Raw genomic sequence first — 25,049 nt, 5'->3', positions numbered from 1 at the left:
GACGTAGCCCAGTTCACATGTTTCTATCTCCATGCATATAGGATCAGACTACATTTATGCTTAATGTGTAGCATGTGATATGTCTCCATTGTTTTTCTTGAGTTTAATTACATTGGGGGGGGGGGTCTTGCACCTGCCTGAAGACCACACATACACCCAGCTATGACACTTAGTAAAGGGGGGAAAAGATCTCATCAGTATCAATGGGAACAATTTGTACTGAGCCTTGTAGCCATGCTGGGAGAGGTAGGAATTTTCAGGTGAGGTTGCAAGTGAGGAAGGAACAGTATAAATTTCCAGTCCCTACATTCTGTGATCCCAACAACAGGCCACACCACAACTGTTACTGTTTTTGTTTTTTTAAGAAAGGCTTAGCTGCGTGCTGTGCGTTAAGCATAATATGTTTGCCCCTAAGGGGGTTGAGGGAGGGTACATTTAGAGCCTCTCTCCAAGTAGATCTGCAACACCGGGCTCTTGCGTGCTGCCCCCTGCTTCCTGGCGTTAACATTGCTTTATTTTTAAAACATTTACTCACGCACACATTTTTGATATCGCCCACATCTGCTGCTTTGGAGGAGGCAGACACCTTGAATTCTCCCTGTTCTTGCTTTACAAATTTCTTGGCAACTTTTTGCCCGTTAACTTGTTTATCCACCAATACTTGACATCCCAAATCCTCACCCTGCCAAAAAAGAGGGAAGAAGACACAAATGGTTTGTGATGAAGTTTGATTGCACTGTTGTGGGATGCTGCTCTTTGAACATAAGGCTAGCCAACCCTGCAGCACAGCTCAGATCGTGCAACAGAGCCAAGCCAAATGTCTTAATGGGGCCTGTGCAAGGGAGAGAGCCAGTGAGTTGAGACAGTGTGCTTAATCTGCTACTTTGCCCAGCACTCTCCTCTCCCAGCCATTTTTCTCTCCCAGCTGAGACAAACATGCATGTGGAGACCCAGCAGGCGGAAAGCAACAGTAGAGAGTGAGACTGGAGGGGGAAGAGCAGTGGGGTCACAAAATGGTTAGGCCTACCACTTCTCAACTCCACATCATGTTCTCCCTGCTGCTTTTTAGCTGGTATGTGGAGACCAATGTTCCCAGACCCAAGGCTTCCTCGCGTACTTTGCTTCAAACTTCTACCCTTATCCATCTGGCCATCAGAACGCTCCCTGGGCCACACCCCACACTGGTCATACTTTGCTGTCTGACTGTGTGTGTGTTTGCTTGCGTGGAATGCGTCTTTGAACTCTGATAATGCCTCTTCCTTGCCTGGATGGAACGGCTAGCCTACTGAACAAAGGCAGAATTAATATTCATTGGAGCGAGCCAGCAATAAATTACGCAGAATAAGTGATGTTAACATTTCATTAGACAAAACAAAGTCTGCTTAGGAGTGCCAGGCCTAATGAGCACAGTAACTCTTCTCGATAGGTCTTGCCCCTAGGAGGCAATTCTGGAGACTGAAGGTCTCGGTCTTCCCACAGCTGCCTAAGTCTCTTCTTCTCCTAGGTCTTTCCCAAGCACTACATTGGTGCGCCCACCTTTGCTCCTCCCACTTCATACCTCTCCTGGACCTGGAAGATCAGGGAGAGGGGAACTTGTCACAACAGGAAAGGGAGACACCCTTGCTTCTTCACCACCCTGACATATCTCTGCTTCTTGGCCTCCCTCCTCTTCTGTTTCCACTTCTGCTTCTGGTCTTCTCTCTGCCAAAACCTCTCCCTGCTCACTAAAACCTTTAACATCTTTAGCTTCCAACACCTCATCCTCCCAGTCTTCTCCCTCTGACCACTCATCATCCTTTGCCACCAATCCCCTGGCTCTGAGCCTTCTTCACTTGGGGGGTTCCCCAGCTAGTGCCTCCCACCATTCCTCTGCATCCTACCAGTCCATGACATCAGCCTACCTTTTGCTCTGACCCTGCCTACTACTGGCATGGGGCCTCAGAAGATTGTCCAGAAAGGAACGTGGTCCACGGGTTAATAAAAAGGGTTCCTTCAAAAAGCAATGCATAAAAAGTGTCTATTACAGCTGCCTCACTTTTCAATACATTATTGAAATCATCTGTTGGAAACTCATGGCATGCTGTTACCTTGTCATCACTTTTGGCCATTTGCATTTACAATGACCTTTACAGATTCTGACTGAATTGTGCTCATCAGGGGGAAAGCAGGCATCCCTTGTTTTTTGCACTGCCTAGTAATAAACCCTTAAAAAGGATTAAATGTTTACAATCTACCTTTTTCCATAACAGCAAGTAAGCTCTGTGATACAAAGCTGAGTATCTTGGCTTGTTCCTGTGGTGACTTTTCCAATCCAATCTCTTTCTCCTTACCTATTTCACTGCTAACTTTAATAAAGGGTTCGTTTTACCAGTGTGCTAAACAAAAATGACAAAAGTCTACTGCAATTATTGCAATATTTTGGAGTTCCTGTTTGACCTTTGGACAATAATATACCCAGAACAAATCATGCCAGAAGCCTGAAAAGGCTGGCTTGTCACTAAATCAATCACTTGCTCACAATTAATCCCATTGGGAATCAATGAGATTTCTTTATGAACTTCAGCATTAAGAATGGTGTCCTTGAACATCTTCCATAAATTCTGTGCTTAGGATAGAAATTAACAGTGCAGTCCTGTGTATGTTTACTCAGAGGTCAGCCCTACTGTATTCAATGGGGAGCACTCCCAGATACTATGGGTTGCAGCCTCAGTAAATAAAGTGGGGTTCAAATAACAGAAATTCATTATATCACTGAGAATCTGGCAATGGGAATTGTGAAAGACGGTCTAATTTCTTAGGATAGAATCTCACAGAGTTGGAAAGGACCTGAAATCTCATATAGGCCAACCCTCTAGGTAAAGGTAAAGGACCCCTGGACGGTTACCAGTAATTCCAGTCAAAGACTGGAGCCGGCGTTTGTCCATAGACAGCTTTCCAGGTCATGTAGCCAGCATGACTAAACCGCTTCTGGTGCAACGGGACACCGTGACAGAAACCAGAGCGCACGGAAATGCCGTTTACCTTCGCGCTGCAGCAGTACCTATTTATCTACTTGCACTGGTGTGCTTTCGAACTGCTAGATTAGCAGAAGCTGGGAGAGAGCAATGGGAGCTCACCCCCATCTCAGGGATTCAAACCGCCAACCTTCTGATCGGCATGCCCAAGAGGCTCAGTGGTTTAGACCACAGTTCCACCCGCGTCTTTACCTTTAGTCCAACCCTCTACCAGTGCTAGAAATCCACTTTTGCAGCCTTTCTAATATGTAACCAGAATTTGTTTAAAAACCTCTTAAGCAAGGATGGTCCACCACCTTTCTGGGGCAGTTTGTTCCATCAGGAAGTACTTTCTAATATTTAGCCAAAATCCCCTTTCTTCTAATTTGAACCTATTGGTTCATATCCTACTCTCTGGGGCAGGACAAAAGGAATTTGATCTATTATTTGTGTGACAGCCTTCCAAATATTTGATGACGGCTATCATACCACCTCTTTTGTTTGAGAGCACTTATTTGTATGTGTCTAAGATATTCTTAGCAACTGAGCTGCAGAATTAACATCCGGAAACCCTGAATATCTGTATGATGTTACATTTCTCTTTTTATCAGTGTAATTCCAGTCCTAAGACAGACAGATCCAGAGCAGTACAGCTTGAAGTCACCATCACTTTGTTTCTCCCACATTGAGGTTAGAACACAGCATGGAGGGAACTGACTTGAAACTGTATTGTTCTAGAACAGTGTGTCTTGGAATTGATCATTGTAGCTTGAAATGCATTTAAATTTCCAGGTATTAGTTTCTGTAGCAAATCTACATTTTCCTGCTTGGCAGGGGGTTGGATTGGATGGCCCTTGTGGTCTCTTCCAACTCTATGATTCTATGATTCTAAGGGTAGCACCATTTAGTAAATTAATTGGCTAGATTAATAAGAGTTTTTATAGGGGGGAAATCAATAAGTTAAAATGGTGCTTGCAATCAATCACAGGATAAGATTTTTTATTTATTTTTACTTAAAATCCCATTTTTAAAAATAGAAGTGCTTTAAAAATTGCACATGGCAGATGCCAACTTTGAAGAGGAGGAAATGTATCTTCTAATCATGTAATTAATGTTCTGCTCTGCCAGCAGGGGGCAGTGTCTCAAAAGAGATATGCCATTCCATCTGTGAGCAAAAGGGGAAAACTGGGTGCTCTTCAACTAAGTTTTACTCAGAATAGATCCATTGATATTGGGTTAAAAACAACACTCTGCTCCTGTGCTTAATTATAGTGCATGAAGAAACCCATTCGGTACCCTCTCAAACTGAGGATTGAACAGTAAAGGCTAACCAAAGTAGTGAAGCCAAAAAAAAAAACTAACTAGCCAATGGAATCGCAGATACTCCTTTTCCACACATAGTTCTCAAATATGAACATAAGAGAGGATTGCCCAGCGCAGGTAAACTTCTTTCCCAGCACAAAGCTACTTAAAGAATTAAGAAGCTTAAAAACCTTATCCGATATTAGTCCTTACTTTGTAAATTAAAGAATAATTTAGCTATATGCATAATGTCCTAATACTACATTCATGTTTGGCGGAACAATTATCTTTAATTGGAAATGCTGGTCTATTCTTCTCTCCCCTGTTGCCTCCCATTTAAAGAAGATCTGCACAATCTGTGACCCACTAAACAGAATGGGGAACACACACACACACACACACACACACACCCCGATCTATGTACTGTAGTCCCGCAAATAAGACCACTGTTAAATCTTTTTGGCTTCCTCCAACATCCCTCAGAAATTTTACTCAAGCAAGAACTTCTACATTCTCCTCAGATTTTGCTTTAGGCGAGATTCAGGGATATCCAAGGGACATTCAAGTTATCTCATCCACCTTATAAACCTAATCAGTCTTATCAAGATCCTTTTGCGTTTTCCTGAAAATTGCATTTGTTTTGCCTCGGCGAGCACAGATTTGCCTCAAATTTGACTCCGGGCAATATTTTTATAGCAACAATAATGGAAAAGATATATGGGGTCCCCTTCCTCCTATAAACAGCTTCCTCTTTAACCGCAGCTAAGGCTAAATGTATCCCACATGCTCTAGCTGTCCCTATTTACCAGCAGCATTCTGTATTTTATGAAGCTAGTTCCTTGTAAAAGATTCTCCCTCTTTTGCCTTTTGAAATGATGGCTGTGGTCTTTTAAAACATCGCCAGTGGTACACACAGGCTATGGAGGTTCTGAATGGGAGAGTTACGCCTTGACTCTACGCAGCATGAATGGACACGAAACGCCAGTTCGCAGTTTCCCGTTCCATCTACAAAGGTTGAATGCCACCTCCAATCTCCGCTGAGCTGCAGCAAGATTCATGCGGGTTCCAGGTGCCCACATCTTAATTCTGTGTTCCTTTGATAGTTAAGTTGCATTAAGAGGCTGCGGTAGCTTTAAGAAATACGATTCATTCACATATTTACACCTGAATTTAGATGGAGGGAGCCCATATCTTACAACATGGTCATCTCAAGAGGGTCTTATTCCCCAGAGCAGTGCAGCACCGGAGTCCAAGACACCTTTCCCAGCTTCCCTTCAGCCAGCCTTCCAAGATAGAAAAGAGATACTGCCCTTTGCCCCAATCCCAGTTTCTTAAAGGTAAAGGGACCCCTGACCGTTAGGTCCAGTCATGGACGACTCTAGGGTTGCGGCGCTCATCTCACTTTACTGGCTGAGGGAGCTGGCGTACAGCTTCCGGGTCATGTGGCCAGCATGACTAAGCCACTTCTGGCGAACCAGTGCAATGCACGGAAACACCGTTTACCTTCCCGCCGGAGTGGTACCTATTTATCTACTTGCACTGCATGCTTTCGAACTGCTAGGTGGGCAGGAGCTGGGACAGAGCAACGGGAGCTCTTATCACATGGCTTTTATTCTGATTTGCTGAACCTTGGCAATTCTATGCAAAGATCCTAAGATGCGTATTAAGAGAGGAACATATGGCTCCTCGTTAAAAATGTATTAAAGAACAACTCTCACGCACTCCTTATTTTTTTGTTTTTAATTTTTGTCAGCATGAGAGATCCCCTCATGTGACCTCCAGTCTGCTGGTTGACACTTACAAGCAAGTGAATCAACTTGCTATTAGCAGTTATACCTTGGTGATATTTACAGCACTTTAATGTCAGTTACATAGATGTAAATAGAAGCTGCAAGAAGCTGAAGAACCCATGATTTGTTCCCACACAAAAACTAAGGCCTCTTCCTTGGGTGTTCCGGAATGCTTACGTAACTGCAAAAGAAAAAAGAAAAGAAGTTCTTACAGATAGAAAAGTATTTTAAAATGTGTTCTGCCAAAATAATGAGAGTAGCAAAGATGAGTGGTCAAGAAAGCAAATAGACCCACCCAAGGAGGAAGAGCTGACCCCCAGGGTATTAGGCAGCAGTTTGAAGGTACTGGGAATTAAAACTGCATATTTTGTGTGCTATGAATAAGACTTTCATGTACAGGTTTTCTTGGTTGGAGTAGGAAGATGGAGATCAGCTGAGTTGTGGAAACAAAACAGTGCCAAGATTTGCAGATACACAGCAAGCCACTGTCGAATTTCACCATCTCTGCTCTGACAAGGTGGCTGTTACGGTGACAGACCAAGAAAAGGAAGGTTTGCATCATACATTTAATGCACGTGATTTCCCCCCCAAGAATCCTGGGAACTGTAGTTGGTTAATGGCTCTGGAAATCGTAGCTTTATGAAAGAGAAAACACAATTGCCAGACGTGCTTTAAATGCGTGTTGGGTGAGCTTTAAATGTATGGTGTGGATCTGCCCCAGAGGTGTGCAAAATGTGTGTCAACATCAGATTTTAGTAGCTGAAAGATGGCTCCCTCCCCTCTCTATAACTCACTCTTTAGAACAGGGGTGAGTAATAGGTGGCCCTCCAGACAGTTTTGGACTACAGCTCCCATCATCCTTGGCCATTGCCTATGATGGCTGGGGCTTGTGGAAGTTGGAGTCCAACAGCATCTAGAGGGCCTTGGGGTGGCCATCCCTGCTTTAAGCTAGATCAGTCTGTGAGAGAACAAAAAACGTTAAGATTTCAACATGTGCACGTTCCTTCTGACCACTTTCTTTTGCCTTAGGCTGCTCTGCTTTATTATTGCATGAGGCTTTGTGAGTCTTAGGAGCAAGAAAGAAATCTAGGCAATTGCTTGACTGTCCATCATTTTATTTAGATGGAATAATACTGCGGGTTAGCATTTTGGTTACTCTGGACCTAGGGTAGCCAATGTGGCGCCATCCGGATATTGTTGGAATACAACTGCCATGATCCCCGACCAATAGGTTTTCTGGCAGGGACTGATCAGAGTTGTGGTTCAGCAGCTTCTGGGGGACCCAATGTTGGGCTGGGCAGAAACAGAGCAAGAATGCATGTGTCTTTTAATGTTTAATAGCAAACCTAGCTTAGACTAGAAGGAAAACTTCATGGTATCATTTGACCCTCTCCAAATGTCTTCATTAGATACTTTGTTCCCCTCAAAGTCTCGATCTCTATCCCCACTTTACCACTTTACCTAATGGAGTTGGCCATTAGCCAAACATATATTTGCAACCCCCACTGCTGGACACAAGCATAGTTTAATCAGGACAATTGAATTATCCTCAAATCATGTGGTTGCGCTGTTTGTTGGTTACCATCTTGTAGTAGCCCAGAGGAAGGAAAGAGATTGCTATCAAAGTGAGTTGGATTCCTTTTTAGCCTCAAGCAATTATCTAATTGTGAAATATAATCATCATTATTTTGAGCTCTTTTTATAAACAGCTGGAAATGGGTCTTTATGTTCTCTCTTTCATATCTTTGTATTTTCTCAGTTTCTCATCAGCATGAAAGAAGTCAGCCTAGCTTTTTATCTTTTCCTACAGAGGAGCGCTTTGGGGGATGGGAGTCTGGCCATGTACAAAGGCTTCTGAAGGCTTTGGAGATTTGGGTGTCCATTTAGCTTTAGTCTTAGTGTAATGCCAGCATTTGGGGTTTAGGTAGACACAAAAGATGGGGGTGAGTTTGGGGATTAAGATAGAATTGAGAGAAATATCTGGTCTAAGCAAATGTGAGGTGTTTGTGTTTGTTCGGGGTTTTGGATCAATGGCTAGCTTTTCCCAGGGGGATTTGTTGTTTGGACAGGTATTTGACATGCCCAATGGGATGGGGTTTTTTCATAGTTTGGCTGGGTGTGTGACCTTAAAAAAAAGGTAAAGGACCCCTGACAGTTAAGTCCAGTTGCAGACAACTCTGGGGTTGCGGCGTTCATCTCACTTTACAGGCCGAGACAGTTTTTCCGGGTCATATGGCCAGCATGACTAAGCCGCTTCTGGCGCAACAGAACACCCAAACCAGAGCAGTGCATGGAAATGCCATTTACCTTCCCGCCAGAGCAGTACCTATTTATCTACTTGCACTTTTGGTGTGCTTTTGAACTGCTAGGTTGGCAGGAGCTGGGAACAAGCAACAGGAGCTTACCCCATCGCAGGGAGTTGAACTGCCAACCTCCTGATCGGCAAGCCCAAGAAGCTCAGTGGTTTAGACCACAGCACCACCCGCGTCCCTTGTGTGACCTTAGGATCTAGATATATATCTGAAATGGCTTGAAAAATAGAAACATTTTGTGACCTAGGTGGAAGCCAGATTAATGGAAGGCCTCGGTTAGAATAGAGTCTGGTAATTACGGGTTTTAGTTAGCCAAATCAGTCAGTGTATCTGAAGAAGTGTGCATGCACACGAAAGCTTATACCCAGAACAAACTTAGTTGATCTCTAATGTGCTACTGGACAATTTTTTTATATATATTTCCAAATCAGTCAGTCATTTTAGCAGACGAAGCTCAATGATAGGGCACCCTAATCCAAGTCCAGTTGAACTTTGGCCCAGTTCTGATGCAAACTTTTTCCACAGAAGCCAGCATATTGCAGTCCAACAGAATGTTTTCCATTTCTTTGACATCTCTGAATGAGACAAATGACTGTATTGTGTTTTGCTAGTCGCTGCAAATGAATCAAGATGAGTCTTTTTTATATATTGTTTTTGTTTTATACTTAATCCAATCCATAGGATGGGGTGGGATAAAAATTCAAAGAAATATATAATATGTATAAGAGACTTAAAATATTGTTAAAGCAAAGTTGTTGGTTTTTTATGGGCATAATCAATTAGATAATGAAGTCAACTAACAGATGGGTGGTTTAGATCTGCTCTGCAATGGAGTCTTGCTTTCAAGAAAAGCCAGTGGATATTTACATTTTTCTGATTTCTGTCCACTTACACTTCAGAGGCAGAATCCAGAATTCTCTCTTTTGGCATGTACATCCTTCAAACATTCATAAGCCCATCACTGCGTATATACCTCTCAGCTGAGCTAAGTGTGCATTGGCTTCCTTTATCCATTCATCATGCATCATTCTCTCTAGTACACAAGTCATTTTTGTAGCTGTAGAATGAATTTTCTCACAATGACATGCACAGAATTTACTAGAGTAGTTCAGCTGCATCTCACTAGATTGATAAAGATATAGAGAGCCCCGTGTTCAGAAGGCAATCCTTTCGGTATGCAGCACAAAATGCCATTGCTGTCCTGTTATTATCTCTCAGAGTATGAATCTCTTGCTACGTCCTATGGAATCTAAGGTCAAACCGAGACTGTGATTCCCAGAACTCTGAACTTCTCACAAAAATTAGACATGGGATTTTTAGCCAATAATCCCTACCTCAAAAATCACAGGATGTAATGCTCCCCATTATTTATATCCTCCCATTTAAGGTGGTTGTTGTATGAAATCATAACCTATTCAGGTCAAAGGGAATTCTCCCCTAAACTGAATGTATTCATCTGTGTCCTCCTGGTGGCCTTTTTGTTTTAACTGAATGAGAAATTAAATGTTGTTGAGGCTGAACCAAGGAGGTCGTGTTGGAGCATGAGACAAACAGTGATCCAAAACACCAAGCCTGTGCTGGGTACTTCAGAGATTAGTTGTCTGGGAGAACAAGACTGAAGGAAGAAGCCATGACAACTAATTGTAACAAAAGCCTTTAAGAATCTGCTGATTCTGGCTTTCCCTGCTCTACGAGCCTGCGCCGCCGCCCCCCCAAAGTCTCAAGGCGTAGAATTTATTTTTATTTTGCAAATATATGTGTGCCTTAGCAGAGCCACATTTATTGTAGCTAATGTAACTGCAGTGTACCCAATATAAGTGCAGTGAAGAATGTGCAGAAACACCACTAAACATGCACAGTCACATTAAAACGCTCAGTATAGATGCATAGAATTGTAGAGTTAGAAGGGACCATGGGGGTCATCTAGTCCAACCCCCTACCTGTGAACACACAGGTAGCGTGAACAAATGAGTTTGCACATTTCCCAAGCAATATGCATTGCTTCCGAGGAACGCTGGAGAATGTGCACAACTGGGTAATGTTGACAGAGTACTGCATAAACTGGCCAAGTAGTGTATTCATTCAGTACAGGTGGGTTATGCATGTTACATATGAAAGTCACATAGAAGCGCTGTCCGTTTATAGGGCAATACACAAACCATTTCACATTCTCCAACATCCATTGGTAATTAGCTGTATTAACTAGGGGAAAGCGCAAGAACTCCTTTTGGTACTGTTAACATGTGCATGTCCATGTGAATGTTTGCAGTTGTTTGTACACATTTTGCCCGTCAGATCACATAGACTGAGCATACTGGGGCTGCAGGACTGTTTGCTGTTTTTACAACAACTTGACTACTGCTGTGTAGTCAAAAACACGACAGTTGCCTTACATGGACCCTCATATCTTATCCATAGCCCCTTTTGGTAGAAATAGTCCTAATTCATCCTGTGTTTGCACCTCCAGAATACTGCATAGAGCAAGGAGCATTTTAGCACCTTGAGCTGCTTAACACCATTAGAGACTATTACTCCAGTAACTGTTATGTAGGACTTAATGCAATCGTCTTTCCAAGCCCTGCTCCCTTTTAAATGGGAGTCCTGGGAACTTGAACTGGGATCTTTTGCATGCAGGTTGTGTGCTGTGCCACTAAATTATTGGCTCGTGAGAGTAGGTGGGCTCTGCTGAGAGTTTATCCCGATCATGGTACTTTAATAATATTTTAACAGGAGCTCTTGCAAACCTCTATGAGGTCTGTTTCTTTTTGAATTTGCTCTTCCAACTCTTAGAAATCAAAGCTGTGGGTGTGGTGAGTTTTCTTACTCATTTTGAACATAGAAATCTGTTATTTGAAAACTCAGTGAATGAAAGGAAAAGCTGTACTGGTAGAACAAAAATGCAGTGGCAGATCTATGCTTGGATCCTGCCTTCATACATGCATACGTTAAAAAAGACACAGCCAATCTGAACAATTTCCACATAAAAGAACAAGTTCTAAAAGAAAGATACAAAAAAAAAGACCAACACACCGAACAAAACCCTATAAGACCAGGTCTTCCAGGACTCATAGCCAAAATGGTTGTGCTTCCCATATGCACCTGGTTAGCCACTGTGAGAACAGGATGCTGGACTAGATGGGCCATTGGCCTGATCCAGCAGGCTCTTCTTATGTTCAATGTTTTTTAAAGTGTGTGCGTGTGTGTGTGTGTGTGCGCGTGCGTGCAGGGAGATGCCATCTGGGCTTCATATCAGGCACCAAAATATCTGATGACTGTTCATTCATAACACCTCATAGAACCTCTCCGATTTCCAGATTTTCCATTCTTTGCCTATTTTAATCAGTATTTTTTTATTTTTTGTAATGAAATGAGCAGTATTTTTGTTTATATTTAAAGCATATTTACATTTTGTTTATATTTAAAGCCATTCTGTAAATGTGTGTGAAGAAAACAAGCCTTTTATCAGGGAATCTAGCACCACTAATACAGAACAATTAAACTTTCTGTTTAGCGTGGCCTCATTTATAAACCTGTTTACAGGGATTTCCCACCACCCTCGCACACCCATTTTAATTAAAAGGGGGGAAAAGGTGTTTGTTAATATTTCCAGCTAGAACGAGCTATTATAGCAGCCATTCTTGAGAGTATCATTTACTTAAGCTACAGATGAAATGCAAACTGCGTGTACCAGGTTACCAATTCTATCTGCCATTGTCCTGAATCCCTTAAAGATGCCATAAGTTGGCTTTGCCCTGAGGATATATGTGTGGGTTGCTACTTGCCTCAGGTCAAATTTCCCTTAAATGGAAGTCAGGTTTGGCAGCTGTTCATTTACACTTGCTATTAAAAAAAAAAAAAAAAAGCTTGCCCATTCTTTGCGCTGCCTTGCCCTAATTACTAGTCACTCCATGGAACACGTGACAAATGCCCACAGAAGAATCTTTCCAACCACCAGATGTAAAATCATTAGGAAAATAATCAACCAGAGTTGCTAAATACCTGGGCACCTCTCCAAAATGTATCTGAAGGCGATTTTAAACCATTTCTGACATCTACTGGAAAGAAATAACAATGCTTTCATGCTGATAAAATGAGCTTTTTCATTTTGAACTCATCTTCAGTTCATGGGGGATTTTTGGGTGTTCGTTAAGAGGCTTTGGGTTCATTAAAGGACTTTGGTCCATATTCTGGTTCAGTCCATTTCAATTTGCATACTTATAGCACAGTAGAATACATTGTTCTTTTATTTTTTTGCCCAAATAGCCTGGGGCCAACATCTAAAATTAAAATAACCAGAACTTTTCCAAACCACTTATTGATGCAGAAGGTACGCAATGTGAGGTTTCCCTTGAGGTGTTCATGGTATGGTGGTTAAGATCTCAAGTTGCCGGATCAAGTTAGTTGCATATAGGAGCATTTTTGCAAGTCCCATTTCATTCTGAAAGGGGTGAGGAAACAAAATTCTGTTGACTTGCTCACCATATTCCCCCTCCCCATCACAATAAGCTTGGCCCTTAGAGCTTCCTGTCCTGTTCTCATAGCTCATTGCCTCTTCCATCCATCAGTGTTGACAAACAATGGAGTTTCAATTTAGCATGAACTGAGTGGAGATTTGTCTGAGGAGACTTTTTTTTTTACTTTTTTTGCCCCCTGCCCACCAAAAGTTAAAGAATCTTGCAGCTTTCCCAAAAGATAGTATTTCAAGAAATGCCCTTCCCACTTTTTGTCACCTGCAAATAGGATGGAGAATTTTTGGAAGCTGCTTTCACTCAGCTTCTTTCAGTTTGATGCCACTTAGATCTGTCAAGCCTCCCCCCCCCAACACACACACACACACACACACACACAGAGAGAGAGAGAGAGAGAGAGAGAGTCCCAGGTGCTATGAGGCCCATGCAAAGTCGGTCTGAGGCCTGGGAGGCACAGGGATTGGCAAGACAGTGTAAGTCCAGCAGGCCTCTGGCCAGCTTACCCCTCCGAGGCCTGGAGCAAGTATACCCGGCGCCCCCCCCCCCCCCCCCCCCCGCACAGGTCTGGGTGCTATAGCTCAGAGACATTCAGAGAATTCCCTGTTGGTAATCCCTAGTTGCTATAAACCCACATCACAGAACTCCCAATTTCCAAGCTTTCTGGAGATGGAGGAATTACAATTTAAGCCAGTTAAGTCTTTAGTTAAGTCTGTTCTCCGTAGGATTGGGATATAATATACAATTGTTAATTATAAGGAGCTATGTTGATTTGAGCACAGGGCTTAAGAGAACCAGATCTGAAAGTTTTGATGTAGTTACTTTTTGTTTGATTAGTACACACCAAACAGCAGTATCCAACTGTCACAGCATTTATGCATAAAAGCAATTTGAAACAGTGCTGGGAGGCTTAAAAACAACAACAACAACAAACCAACAGAAGTTAAACCAGCAACAACAAGAGCAGAGTGTTTTGTTATGTAGATGTTTCTTGCCAAGAGCTGGTCTTCAGTTTGGAGCACAGCACCCTGAAATGAAATCTCCACTTGTGATAACACCTTGCCTTTTCTTTTGTTAGGTGCAAGTGTAATCTCCATGCCACCGGCTGCAGAGAAGAAAACAAAAAATTGTTATGTGAATGTGAGCACAACACAACAGGCCCAGACTGTGGGAAATGCAAGAAGAACTATCAGGGGCGGCCTTGGAGTGCAGGCTCATATCTTCCCATTCCTAAGGGCACGGCAAATATCTGTGAGTACTTGTGCACAGCAGAACTGCCACGGTAGTGATGATACGTTTTGGCCTCTGGCCTTGTGGGTAAAAAAAATAAAATGATCCTAAGAGAGCGCATCAGCCAAACTCAAAACATCGTAAAACATTATAGCTTAAAGGAGTAATAGAACTTTAACCAGTCATGTGCGTGTTTATTTGGGAGCAAATAAACATGCACATTACCACTGCGTTTGGTGGGTTTATTCCCAAGTAAGTGTGCAAAGGATTAGAAGCTAATCTTAAAAAAAAACCCAGCCCTGCCTGGGTTTTTTTTTTTAAATAATAACCTCAGAATTGTGATATCCACTCATATATAGCATTTTAATAAATGCAAGTGCCAAATTTCCTTCTCTACATATTTCATATGTGCTATCGCATTCAGTAGAATGCCAACATCTCATTCTTTGGTCATTGTTAATGTAATTTGGTCATTTGAAATTTCTATTGTTCATTTCCTGTTCGCTGTGTGAATTTTATAGGAAGGGAAGAGCACATGATAAGCCTATAATGTGAGAATCACTGTGTAAACAAGTGGTTCCCAATTAGGGGTCTACGGTCCCATGCCTTGCCTCCCCCCCAAACTAAATTTTTGTCATTTTTGCCTGGTAATATCACAGATTTTATGATCTTGTGAGATTTTTCAATATGTTAGCCAAAATCGGTTTTGAAATCACACCTCAATAACGATTTTGACCTGGCAATACACAGCAATTTATTGCTGCTCGTGTGAGAGAGGGCAGGGCAGCTGATCACCTTCACTTCAAGGCACCAGGTACTACCTTCCCCTGGCATTGAGGTGGAGCATCTTTTCTCAGTCAGCAGGAAAGCAGCAGCAGCAGCCACAGTAGACGTGCATCTTCGCTGGCTGCCACTGAAGGTGGCCTGATGCACCCCCTTCCCTTCCCACTCAAACCATGCAGTGAAGGTGACTCTGCTTCCTCTTCTTCTTCCACCCGCCAGATCTCTGTGGCTGCTCCTTCCCTCATCCCCACACCTGATCTCCCATTTCAGACGGGGTGATATATCGGAATATCAAGCTGTTTAGCTGCTGATAATATCACGATGTCGGAAACCAGATATTGCTCAGCCCTAGTCTTTTCTTTTTTTTAAAGTATACCTAAAATCCTTTGCTTATTAGGGGGCTACCCCACATTTTGTTCAGAAAGTTGCTTTGCAGAGGTAACCATGGAGTTATCAAAATTTTCAAAAATAGGGGGTCCCTGGCTTGGCTTTTGAAAAATAAGGGGACGTCAGTAATTAGCTAATTTGGAACCACTGGTGTAAACTATTACATTCATATCCTACCCTCCCTCCAACATGATCAAGGCAATGTTCACTGTTTCCCCCACTCATTTTATCCTTTGAACAACCCTGTGAGGTAGGTTGGCTGAAATAGTGGCCCAGGGTCCAGTCAGCTTCATGGCTGAGCAGGGATTTGAACCTGGGTGTCTCCAGTTGGAGTCCAATGCCCCAACCCCATTGGTAGTCACTGTGGTGCCCTCTACAACTCCCATTGTTCCTGACCATTGGCCTTTCTTGCTAGGACTGGTGGGAGTTGAGCCAAACACCTGGGGTCATATTCAGACTAAACCCATTGAAATGAATGGACCTAAGTTGGGTGTTCATTTAAATGAGAAAAAGGGACGCGGGTGGCACTGTGGTCTAAACCACTGAGCCTAGGGCTTGCCGAATGGAAGGTCGGCGGTTTGAATCCCCGCGACAGGGTGAGGTCCCGTTGCTCGGTCCCTGCTCCTGCCAACCTAGCAGTTCAAAAGCACGTCAAAGTGCAAGTAGATAAATAGGTACCGCTCCGGCGAGAAGGTAAACGGCATTTCCGTGCGCCGCTCTGGTTTCGCCAGAAGCGGCTTAGTCATGCTGGCCACATGACCCGGAAAAACTGTCTGCGGACAAACATCTGCTCCCTTGGCCAGTAAAGCGAGTTGTTCGTGACTGGACCTCACTGTCAGGGTTCCTTTACCTTTACCTTTACTCTGAGCAAAAGTTAGTTTGCTAACTGCTCCCTAACAATTACTTTCACTGGCTTACATACTTCCGTGCAACAGAGGCATACAAACCTCCAAATAAAAATGCAGAAACGGTTTCATCTGTGACATAGATAATATGACATCAAGAATCCTATTCAGCCAAGTGTAACAGGGCATATCTTACAGCTGCTGCCTAACCATGATAAACAACTGCCTGTGAGCTACTCCTTGTCACAAATAGGTCATCACAGAAGACCAGTGGTTTTGCTTGAGTTTGTTTCTATGGTATTACTAGGCGCCGCATCTCTGCTCGCTTTGCTCGCCAACCCCACAATTAATCTCCTAGAGCTTCCCCTTCCTACCCCATGCGACAGCCAAGCTCACTTTTCACCTTCCCTACTCCATTTCTGATGCCACTTTTCTGCAGCCTTGCATTGCACCCGTTTTCGCCCTCACTCCCCTGTCCTCATCCCTTCCTTTTATGCAGCACCCCCTGCTTGCACACAGCTACCATGGTAGCCTCCTGAATATTGCTCCTCTCTCACATTGCAACCACTAGGCTCCCTTTTCACCTTCCCCCCAACTATGAAGCCACCATCCTTTCCTATTCTGCAGACACATTCATGCCCCTGCTTTCATCTGCCCCCTCTTTTCTGCAAGCCTCCCTTTACACCCTCATTTTCACCTTCACACACACACACACACACACACACACACCATTCTGCTTGCTTTTCTCAGTTCTCCCTTTTACAAAGACTAGCCCCACTGCCATGTGCATCCTTACACTTTACTTACAGCCGTGTGAAACCCACATCCAATGATCGTTACTTGGATCCAGTTATGTTAAATTTGTACACTGTGCTTTTCATCTACTGTGAGGTCTTCACACAGGAACTTCTTTTTGCATGTGTGGATGGCACCCAGTATTATGGTCTGCTTGCTGGACCAGGATAAATGCTTAACCAAAAGTACTAATATTCAGTTATTTGAAAATGATGAGCATGATGCAGCCAAAGTTAAGTACTCTGAAGTCCTAACAGTTTAAATGGGAGAGATTAAAGCTGGTGCTTAATTCTCTCTTTTAAATCAATGGGACTTATAAGTGCTTAGCTTTTGGCTGGATCATTTCATGCACATTCATCCCTCTGACTAATAGTATTGAGAGCAGCACAATACAGACTTCAGATTGGGGACAGGAAGAGGTACAAAAAGAAGAAAGGAACATAAAAAAGCAAGAAATCCATGAAACTGTTCTGCCATGCAGGCAAGCGAGTTATACATTAACTCGGATCCTTGCTAATTTGACTTATGTACCTAAATCCCTCAGAGGGAGAGGGGTGGGGGTAAGGAGCAAGCAGAGAATAAGCCATCAAACCTTTTTGGAGTAGAAGTTATTAGTTGCTTTTTATAAAAAGTACAGAGTTTTGCCCTGTATAAAAGTAAAAAAAAAAAAATCTGGCTTTGGAAATAACCATTCACTGAAAAGTTATTTTGAAGAAACAGGGTTATGTGCCGCAGCTAAATGAAAAGTTAAAGGGGAAAAACAGCAGCGATGTGCCATGTTCCGAATGTTATCTCGCACTTCAAAGCAGCAGCTGTGAGGAATCAAACCTCCAAAATGAATATCACAGGAAGCAGGACCTTATCAAGTTTAATGTGAAAGTAATAGACTAAGTAACAAACCATGAAGTGTGGGCAGGGAGGGCATGAAATTATGATAAAATTCCTACCAGGCAGCGGGGGAAGTGAACCTTCAAAAAGAAGGGGAAAACATTTTGTAAGAGCATTAACTTTTAGAAAAACAGACACTTTGGATCACAGAGTTAATACTTTAAAGCTATGTTCACGATACATTCTGAAATTCACAGGATTTTCTTCCCCCTCCTCGCACAGAGAATTCACAGCCTAGAAAAGGCTTCAGAATCACTCAGCTTGAGTGATGCTGCATGGAAAAACACAGTTCCTCAGCACCCAACTGCTGTGCCTCTCAGTTGCTCCTTGTAGACAGGAGCATCCTACATTCTTTATGCAGCTGTCCAGGTGTCTCCCTAGTGATTCAGTCCCTCCTATTCATAACACACTCTCAAGTTCTTGCAATGCAATATATACTTCACAAATATAAAACAAATACTTAGCCTGCAGAGGTATCACTAAAGGGATTAGCAAACATGGTCAGAGGCGGAGTTTTCCTGCATCTCATGTACACCATCAAATTTCCACTAAAGTGGGGTTGCAGGTGAAATCTGGAGTGTTTTCAGCCAAACATGTGCTAGGAGATAAGAGCAAGTACCTTCAGACTTTCATCAGTCATGAACGTTGACTACCACACAATAAATCATAAGGCCCTGGTGTCTGACAGAGCTGTCAAGCTCAGCCAAAATCTGGTACAGTTCTCCTTTGTTTCCTGCCTGTCCCTTTGCTTGAAGCACAATGTGATCTACCCTAGACAAACAAATTGGTAGGGGGGAAGTGGAAGAGGAATTGATATCCTCAGATTTCTTGAGGTCTAGGATTTTTCACAGTTGGTATATTACTGACATAAAGGGGGGCAATGTGTAGTATGTTTGTCTCAAAATATATTGCATAGGCATTTAATAGGCAGTGCGACTGGGAAAAAAAAACCCTCCAGATCGATTGCAATCTTACGTTGCCTCACCTGTGATTTTGTATTTCTAACAAACAAACTTGTACAAATGTAACAAACCAAACCGATTTTAGGCACATAGGCTCAGAGAGAGATGGCTTTGCTCCTAAATCATGACATTCCATCCAACCTTGAATTTGGCTTTCATTTGTACAAAGGTTACTCTGTCCCTTATGCCAGCCATGCTGCTAAGTATACTTCCCCACAGGTGAGAAAATAGCATTGCCCATAGGTGTAGTGATAAGAAACTTATTCTGCATTGCAGATAATCTCACAGGAACCCAGGGTTTCAATAATAGAGTATTATTTGCCTACGGGAAGCCTTTCAGATTGTAACATTATTGCAGAAACTTTTACTTGCGCTTCTTTTGTTTGCTTCTCTGTTTTTGCAACACTGTTTGGGTTTACTTTGCTGCCTTGACTGTATGGTGTAATTTATTATTTTGGCACTGGAAACTGGCAATGCAAACTGGGTATTTTAATAACATAATTAACAGTTCTTAATGCATGGTATATAATTTTGAGACATTCAGCTGCCTCGTAAAACCATTCATCTATTTGTTTGTGTATTTTTCTTTGCAACTCATTATAAATATATTCTACCAGCTAAAGCATCAGTGTTCCTGATGCAAACCTGTTTTCTTTTTTATCTGACAGCTCCGATCACACAAAGAGCTGGATGCATGTAAAATATCTTCCTCCTCCTCCTCCTCCTTCTGCAAAGCATGTTTGCCTGTTACAGTGCAGTATATTGGCTGTGGGTGTTGGAATGGAACAAATCACTTGATGTAAATTGATGCAAATAACTGTTATGATCAGGCAAATGTTTCCAATCTCAATGAAAAATGGAGGAAACTTTCAGCCATTCGCATTGGGATCTTCCACACTTCCACTTGTCCCAAGCCTAAAAAGCATGGGTCCGAGAGGTTTTCCACTTGCCCCATGCTTTCTAGGCATGGGTCCACTTGCCCCACTGCATTCCCCAGGAAAACCTGTTCTTTACTGTTGAATTGGAGCACAGAAAAGCTTTCCCCACCCTTTAGCCTCTCTGTTTCTGCAGTTCCTGGCCCCTTGTCTTGTTCTTTCTTCTCTTTAATATTGCTATTTCTGGCCCTTCACACCCCCTAGTCTCTGTTTCTGCCTCCTCACACCCTGGTTTTCTCATTCCCCACACTCTAACCCAGTGGTTTCTAAACTTCTTTTCCCCTCTGGGCCACACTTTCATAATGAAAGGTTGCTCACGCCACACCATTTTTTTTCCTTGCTAAGAACTACATTGGAAAACAAAAAGAAACAACTCCTACCGGTGCTTGATTTGTAACATAGAACGCAACAGCTTCATAATATGATCATGGGACATCTAGAAGTATAAAGCAATGCAGTTAAATAAGAACATACATCATTCCCAAAATATAATTATAAACAACTAGGTTTGTCCTCCGTATCGCTTGATGCTCTTTCTGTCATTTTGAAAATATATCTATCCATGTTCTGCAAATTAATATACAATGGTACCTCTGAAGTTGAACGGAATCCGTTCCGGAAGTCTGTTCGACTTCCAAAGAACATTCGCAATCGCAAACCAGAACACTCACCTCCGGGTTTGTGCCAATCAGGAGCCAAAACATTTCATTTGCAAGGGATCCAAGGTATGACTGTAGATGGATGGATAGAGATAGAGATAGAGATAGAGATAGAGATAGAGATAGAGATAGAGATAGAGATAGAGATAGAGATAGATAGAATGCTATACTACACCAAAATGTTTAAATGTTTCTTTGTCCTTGAATCTTCCCAGCACTCTTGCCATCCTCTCCATTGTAGTGCACCACACCCTTTGCAACCATTGCTCTAACCTCAATATTTCTTCTACATCACAGCCCCTAGTCTCACTCTTCCCCATCCATCCCTTAACATCTCTCCTACTCTCCCACCACATCCCCTGTCCTTGCTCCTTCTCCTTCCCCACTACTTAAACTGTGTGTGTGTGTGTGTATGTGTCTGTCTGTCTGTCTGTCTGTCTGTCTGTCTGGGTCAAATGTGTCTGTGCCTCTGTTTCAAGTGAACCCCTGCCAATTTTTAACCCTGGCTTTGCCTACCTGCTCTGTCCCCTGCCTCTGCCCTGTCTTCTACCTGCACCAGCCTAGTAGTCAGCAGCCACAACTGAGGACAAGCCACCCTTCATAATACAATACTGAGGAGTTTGCTGTTGCCATTACCAAATTGTGAAACAGGAAAGCCAAATAGCTGTGATACAGATAATGAAGGTTAATGAGAGGAACGTATGCTCTGTTTGCAGTTTCCAGTGATTTCTCACATGTTGGACATAAATAACATTCCCAAGCACCCACAAGTTCTGGCATGTATTAACCACTGTGGGAGCCTCCTACACAGCACCTGAACCTAATTGAGAATAAGGTCATTTTGAAAAATGTTCGATTGCATGAGATCATTAGCTGGCTGTTTTCCTATCATGATGTTGTCTGCAAGTGCAAAGAAATTAGAGGTGGGATGACTAACGGGCTTCAAATGATATTTTTATTTGATTAAAAAAAATCCTGTTGCTTTCTAAGGCCAGCAAGTGAAATATTTGTTAATTACAAGTCGTTTGAGCATTTCGCAAGCAGTTAACAAAGACTAGAATTGTTTCCTTTCTTGGAGTGACAGCCTTACCTCTGAGCATAAAAATGCTCATCTCCATATTCACTGGCGCTATTCAAAATCCAGAATTCACAGGTATTAACGCACAATTTCCCAACTTTAATTGAACTTGAGAGTAGTACAAAGATCATTATGAGCTATCTGTTCTCTCTCTCTCTCTCTCTCTCTCTCTCACTCACACACACACACACACACACACACGTACCAGTATATACTCAGTGTGGTTTAACTCTAGTAGGTTCAAAGCAAAGACAAAAGGTAACTATAATACAGTAAACAATTATCAACAGGTGGCCAAAGAAGTCCGTACTGCAACAATGGCAATATTTGTTATATTACCTACATAAACATGAAATACAATTTTGTCTCAAAGCAAGACAAATATGTTTGTTTGCTTGCTTGCTTGCAAATGGCTTATATTTAATTTAATTTAATGTAATGTAATAGCTGCACAAAAACCCAGAATCTTCAGAAACAATTATTTCTGTGTTAACTGTTCCACTTGCCCTGGGTGGTGCTTCTATAACAATGAAGTCTACTGATGCAGTAATATAAAATATACATCAATATATATGCATCCCTAACCAAAATTCTCTTTTCTTTTCAGGTATGCCCAGTATTTCCAGCATTGGTAGTAAGTAATACAGAATAGACTTAGGCCAGCTTTGCTTGTTGTTCAGCCTCTGAAAATCTATTTTTCCAACATCTATTTCTGTTCTCCCTGAAACCTGCAGTTGTGGTAACTGGAGAAATATTACTAATATTCCTGCTGCATTTGCACATCGTAGATATTTATGTTCAGAGGAACACACCGCATAACGCAGCACCCAACAGCCAATGCAGGTTGTTATCGCTAAACAGACCTTTTTGCAAATTAAGGGATTTCAAATGATACACATCTAGAAATTTTCAAGTTTGACAGTGAATGAAAGCAGAATCTTTTATTATTTGCTTTCAAAAAAAAGCACAACAGAGAGACACCAACTACTCTTCAAACTGCCAGGATAGTATTTGGAGATCCTTCGCTATAGCCAGTCCAGATTATATTGAATATTTTATTGTAATTGTTCCAAATTAGGTTCAAATCTGCAAACCACCCTGTTATTTTTTCTTTGAAGGGTGGCATAGATATCTGATAAGTCAGTAAAATCATTTTCCAAGACTAGAGGATAAGTAAAATTGACCTGATTTTCCTCCTGGGTGCCCACACACTTGCTCATCCAACTACGTCATGGTTTTGCTTAGCATTACATGCAGATGAGGCCAATAACTCCTGCTAGAGAAGATTTATAGAATGCCCTTCTTTAGACAATAAAGAAAAGATGTAAACTGAAGGCACCATGTCCCTTAAATGAGTATTTCTATTCAACACCTTTTCAACATGTATAACTTATCTCACTTTTACCCTAGGTCAGATACTCAGGTTTTACATAAGATATCTGGCATGATTTGGAATGAATTCGGAAGTTTATGCTAAAGAATCCCAAGTGCTGACAAAGTGTACTCAGTCACTGAATGTCTCATACAGTAAAGTAGTGACGTAGGAAACACAGCATATGCACTTTGGGAACAATCCTTTTTAATGCAAGTGCAGTGCACATAGGCAGCGTAATCCCCATGAACTCCATAGGGTTAAAAAGTAATTCCCATAGGGCTAAATAGAGCCCCATTTTCGCTCTCTCTATCTTGCCTTACGTAGAGGCAGTGCTCGAGAGCATTATGGGGAAAGGGGAGTCTGTGCTCACTTCCTAAATCCTCCCTTCTCACTCTGTATGCGATGCAAATTAGAAACTAGCACAGAGAAGGGAGTCTGTTTGGGAATGTGGAAAGTGTGCACAGGCCTTCTATTCTCCATGATGCTGTGATGCATGTGATCTACTTTACACCAAAGTAGGAAAGAGAGAAATAGGCCTTGGTAGATCTCTGCAGCCATGCTAGGAAGAATCGTATTTCTCTTCAGCACAAGCTTTAAACAAGTTAGTCAGATCTACCTACTCTCAATTTTAAATGCCACTGACTTCAACAGCAGAGTTAAGCACATGCTTAAAACGAATGGGATTTAAATCCACTTTGGCCGGATTGTTCCCAGATTTTGTGCTATGCAGGACCCTTATGCATTTCTTAACTACCGACAGAAGATTTGCAATACCTGACAGCCGGCTGAAAAACAGTGACCTAATAATTTATCAGATGCGTTTCTTCTTCTAAATTGAGAGACCTGACCATGCATTTATAAGTCAACTCAGTTTTCTTCAGCTCATAAATAGGCTTAGGGCTGATTTGTTAAGCACCACATAGCATGCTAAATGCATTCAAAACTAGCCTTTTCGTGAATGCATTTGGTGCTCTTTCTCCATTTTTGCACTGCTTAAATGTTAAAGTAGCCATTTTCCTTGCAATGAAATTAGTGTTAACATTATGCAGGAGGAAAGTGCTATGTATTTCGTCATCTATTTTTCCTGCCCTAGTATCCTCCTCAGCATAGGTCTGACTGCAAATGCACAGAGCTTAAGGGAAGCCAGGGGGGAAATCTTACGGTTCGTAGCCAAACAAAAATCCATTGTCATAGCTAACAGAAATGGATAAATGGTAAAAATAGTTCTTGTGCTATAGAGACTGTTGGTATTGTCTTGCATGCACTTGTGTGGTTGTGACATTCACTTTACACTCCCATATAGCTTTCTTCACTGCATTCGCCATCTCTGAGCATCAGCAGATGTTGGCCTTGGACTCTTAATTGGGAAACTCATATAGACTTGGATTAATCAAAGATGAACTGAAAGGATGCATTGCTGACCTCTTTGAATTTTGACACTTTTAGCAGTGGTGTAGTTAGTATCAATTGCCTTTGCTAAAAAGGGAATTGTTTCAGTTGTGCTAACCTTTCAGAGTCCCCCGAGTCACAGGCCTACCAAAAATAGTCAGTAGCTCATGTTATCTGTTTGTCCCTGCAAAGGGGGGTGGGGTGGGCAGTCAACCTTGCCTGCTCTCCTGAAGGTACTTCCTGCTTTGTTCAGGTGGTCAGGTAACTATTTACAAATATGGCTTCTTCAAATTTGTTGCATAGCCTTAGTTCACATATCCCTTTTAGATACCCTTAAGAGGAAATGTGGAATAGGTTTCACTTCAACAAGTGTTCATTCAAATATGAGCACCTTTTAATGCATAAAATACAATTCATAAATAATAGAGGGTTGCATCCAAGTTATACTTAGAGGAGGCACAGTGAAATTGATGCACCTACATTAGACATGCCTATTAATTTCAGTGGGTGTGCTCTGAGTAGGAATAACAGTGGATACAACCATTCTGATCTACTGAGATTCACTGGACTGCAAATTGTGTGTGTTCACACACACACGCCAAACAAGATTAATAACATCAGGCTGCTTTAATGGATTCTGTGTGATTTCTTCTTTTGTCTATGCTAATGCAATATTTGTGTTCATTCCAGGAGGTTTTTCCTCTCTCAGCTGGGAATAGATTATTCTCAGGTAGTGCATTTAATATCGCTTGCTAGAAAACACTGAACTGCGTACATTGGCTTCTGTATGCCTGGAGCTTCTGCTCAGTTTAGTGGAGAGAGGGGGGGGGGAATGAACACAAAACATCCAGCATACAAAG

General features: G+C 42.1%; 1 protein-coding gene across 11 annotated transcripts in view; it reads left to right on the top strand.

The window, feature by feature from the left end:
- Positions 1 to 25,049, top strand: part of NTNG1 (netrin G1) — a 212,552-nt gene that overhangs the window by 123,268 nt on the left and 64,235 nt on the right. For all 11 annotated transcript variants that reach the window (XM_033151482.1, XM_033151480.1, XM_033151483.1 and 8 more), the window contains exons 4-5: positions 13,942 to 14,114; positions 22,033 to 22,059. In XM_033151482.1, the coding sequence (XP_033007373.1) occupies positions 13,942 to 14,114; positions 22,033 to 22,059 (200 nt within the window). The remainder of the gene's footprint in view (positions 1 to 13,941; positions 14,115 to 22,032; positions 22,060 to 25,049) is intronic.

This window comes from Lacerta agilis, chromosome 6 (genome assembly GCF_009819535.1).
Source record: "Lacerta agilis isolate rLacAgi1 chromosome 6, rLacAgi1.pri, whole genome shotgun sequence".
In the NCBI taxonomy this organism is placed as follows: Eukaryota; Metazoa; Chordata; class Lepidosauria; order Squamata; family Lacertidae; genus Lacerta; species Lacerta agilis.
Note: the sequence above shows the minus strand (reverse complement) of the source record. Positions and strands in the feature narration are given on the sequence as shown.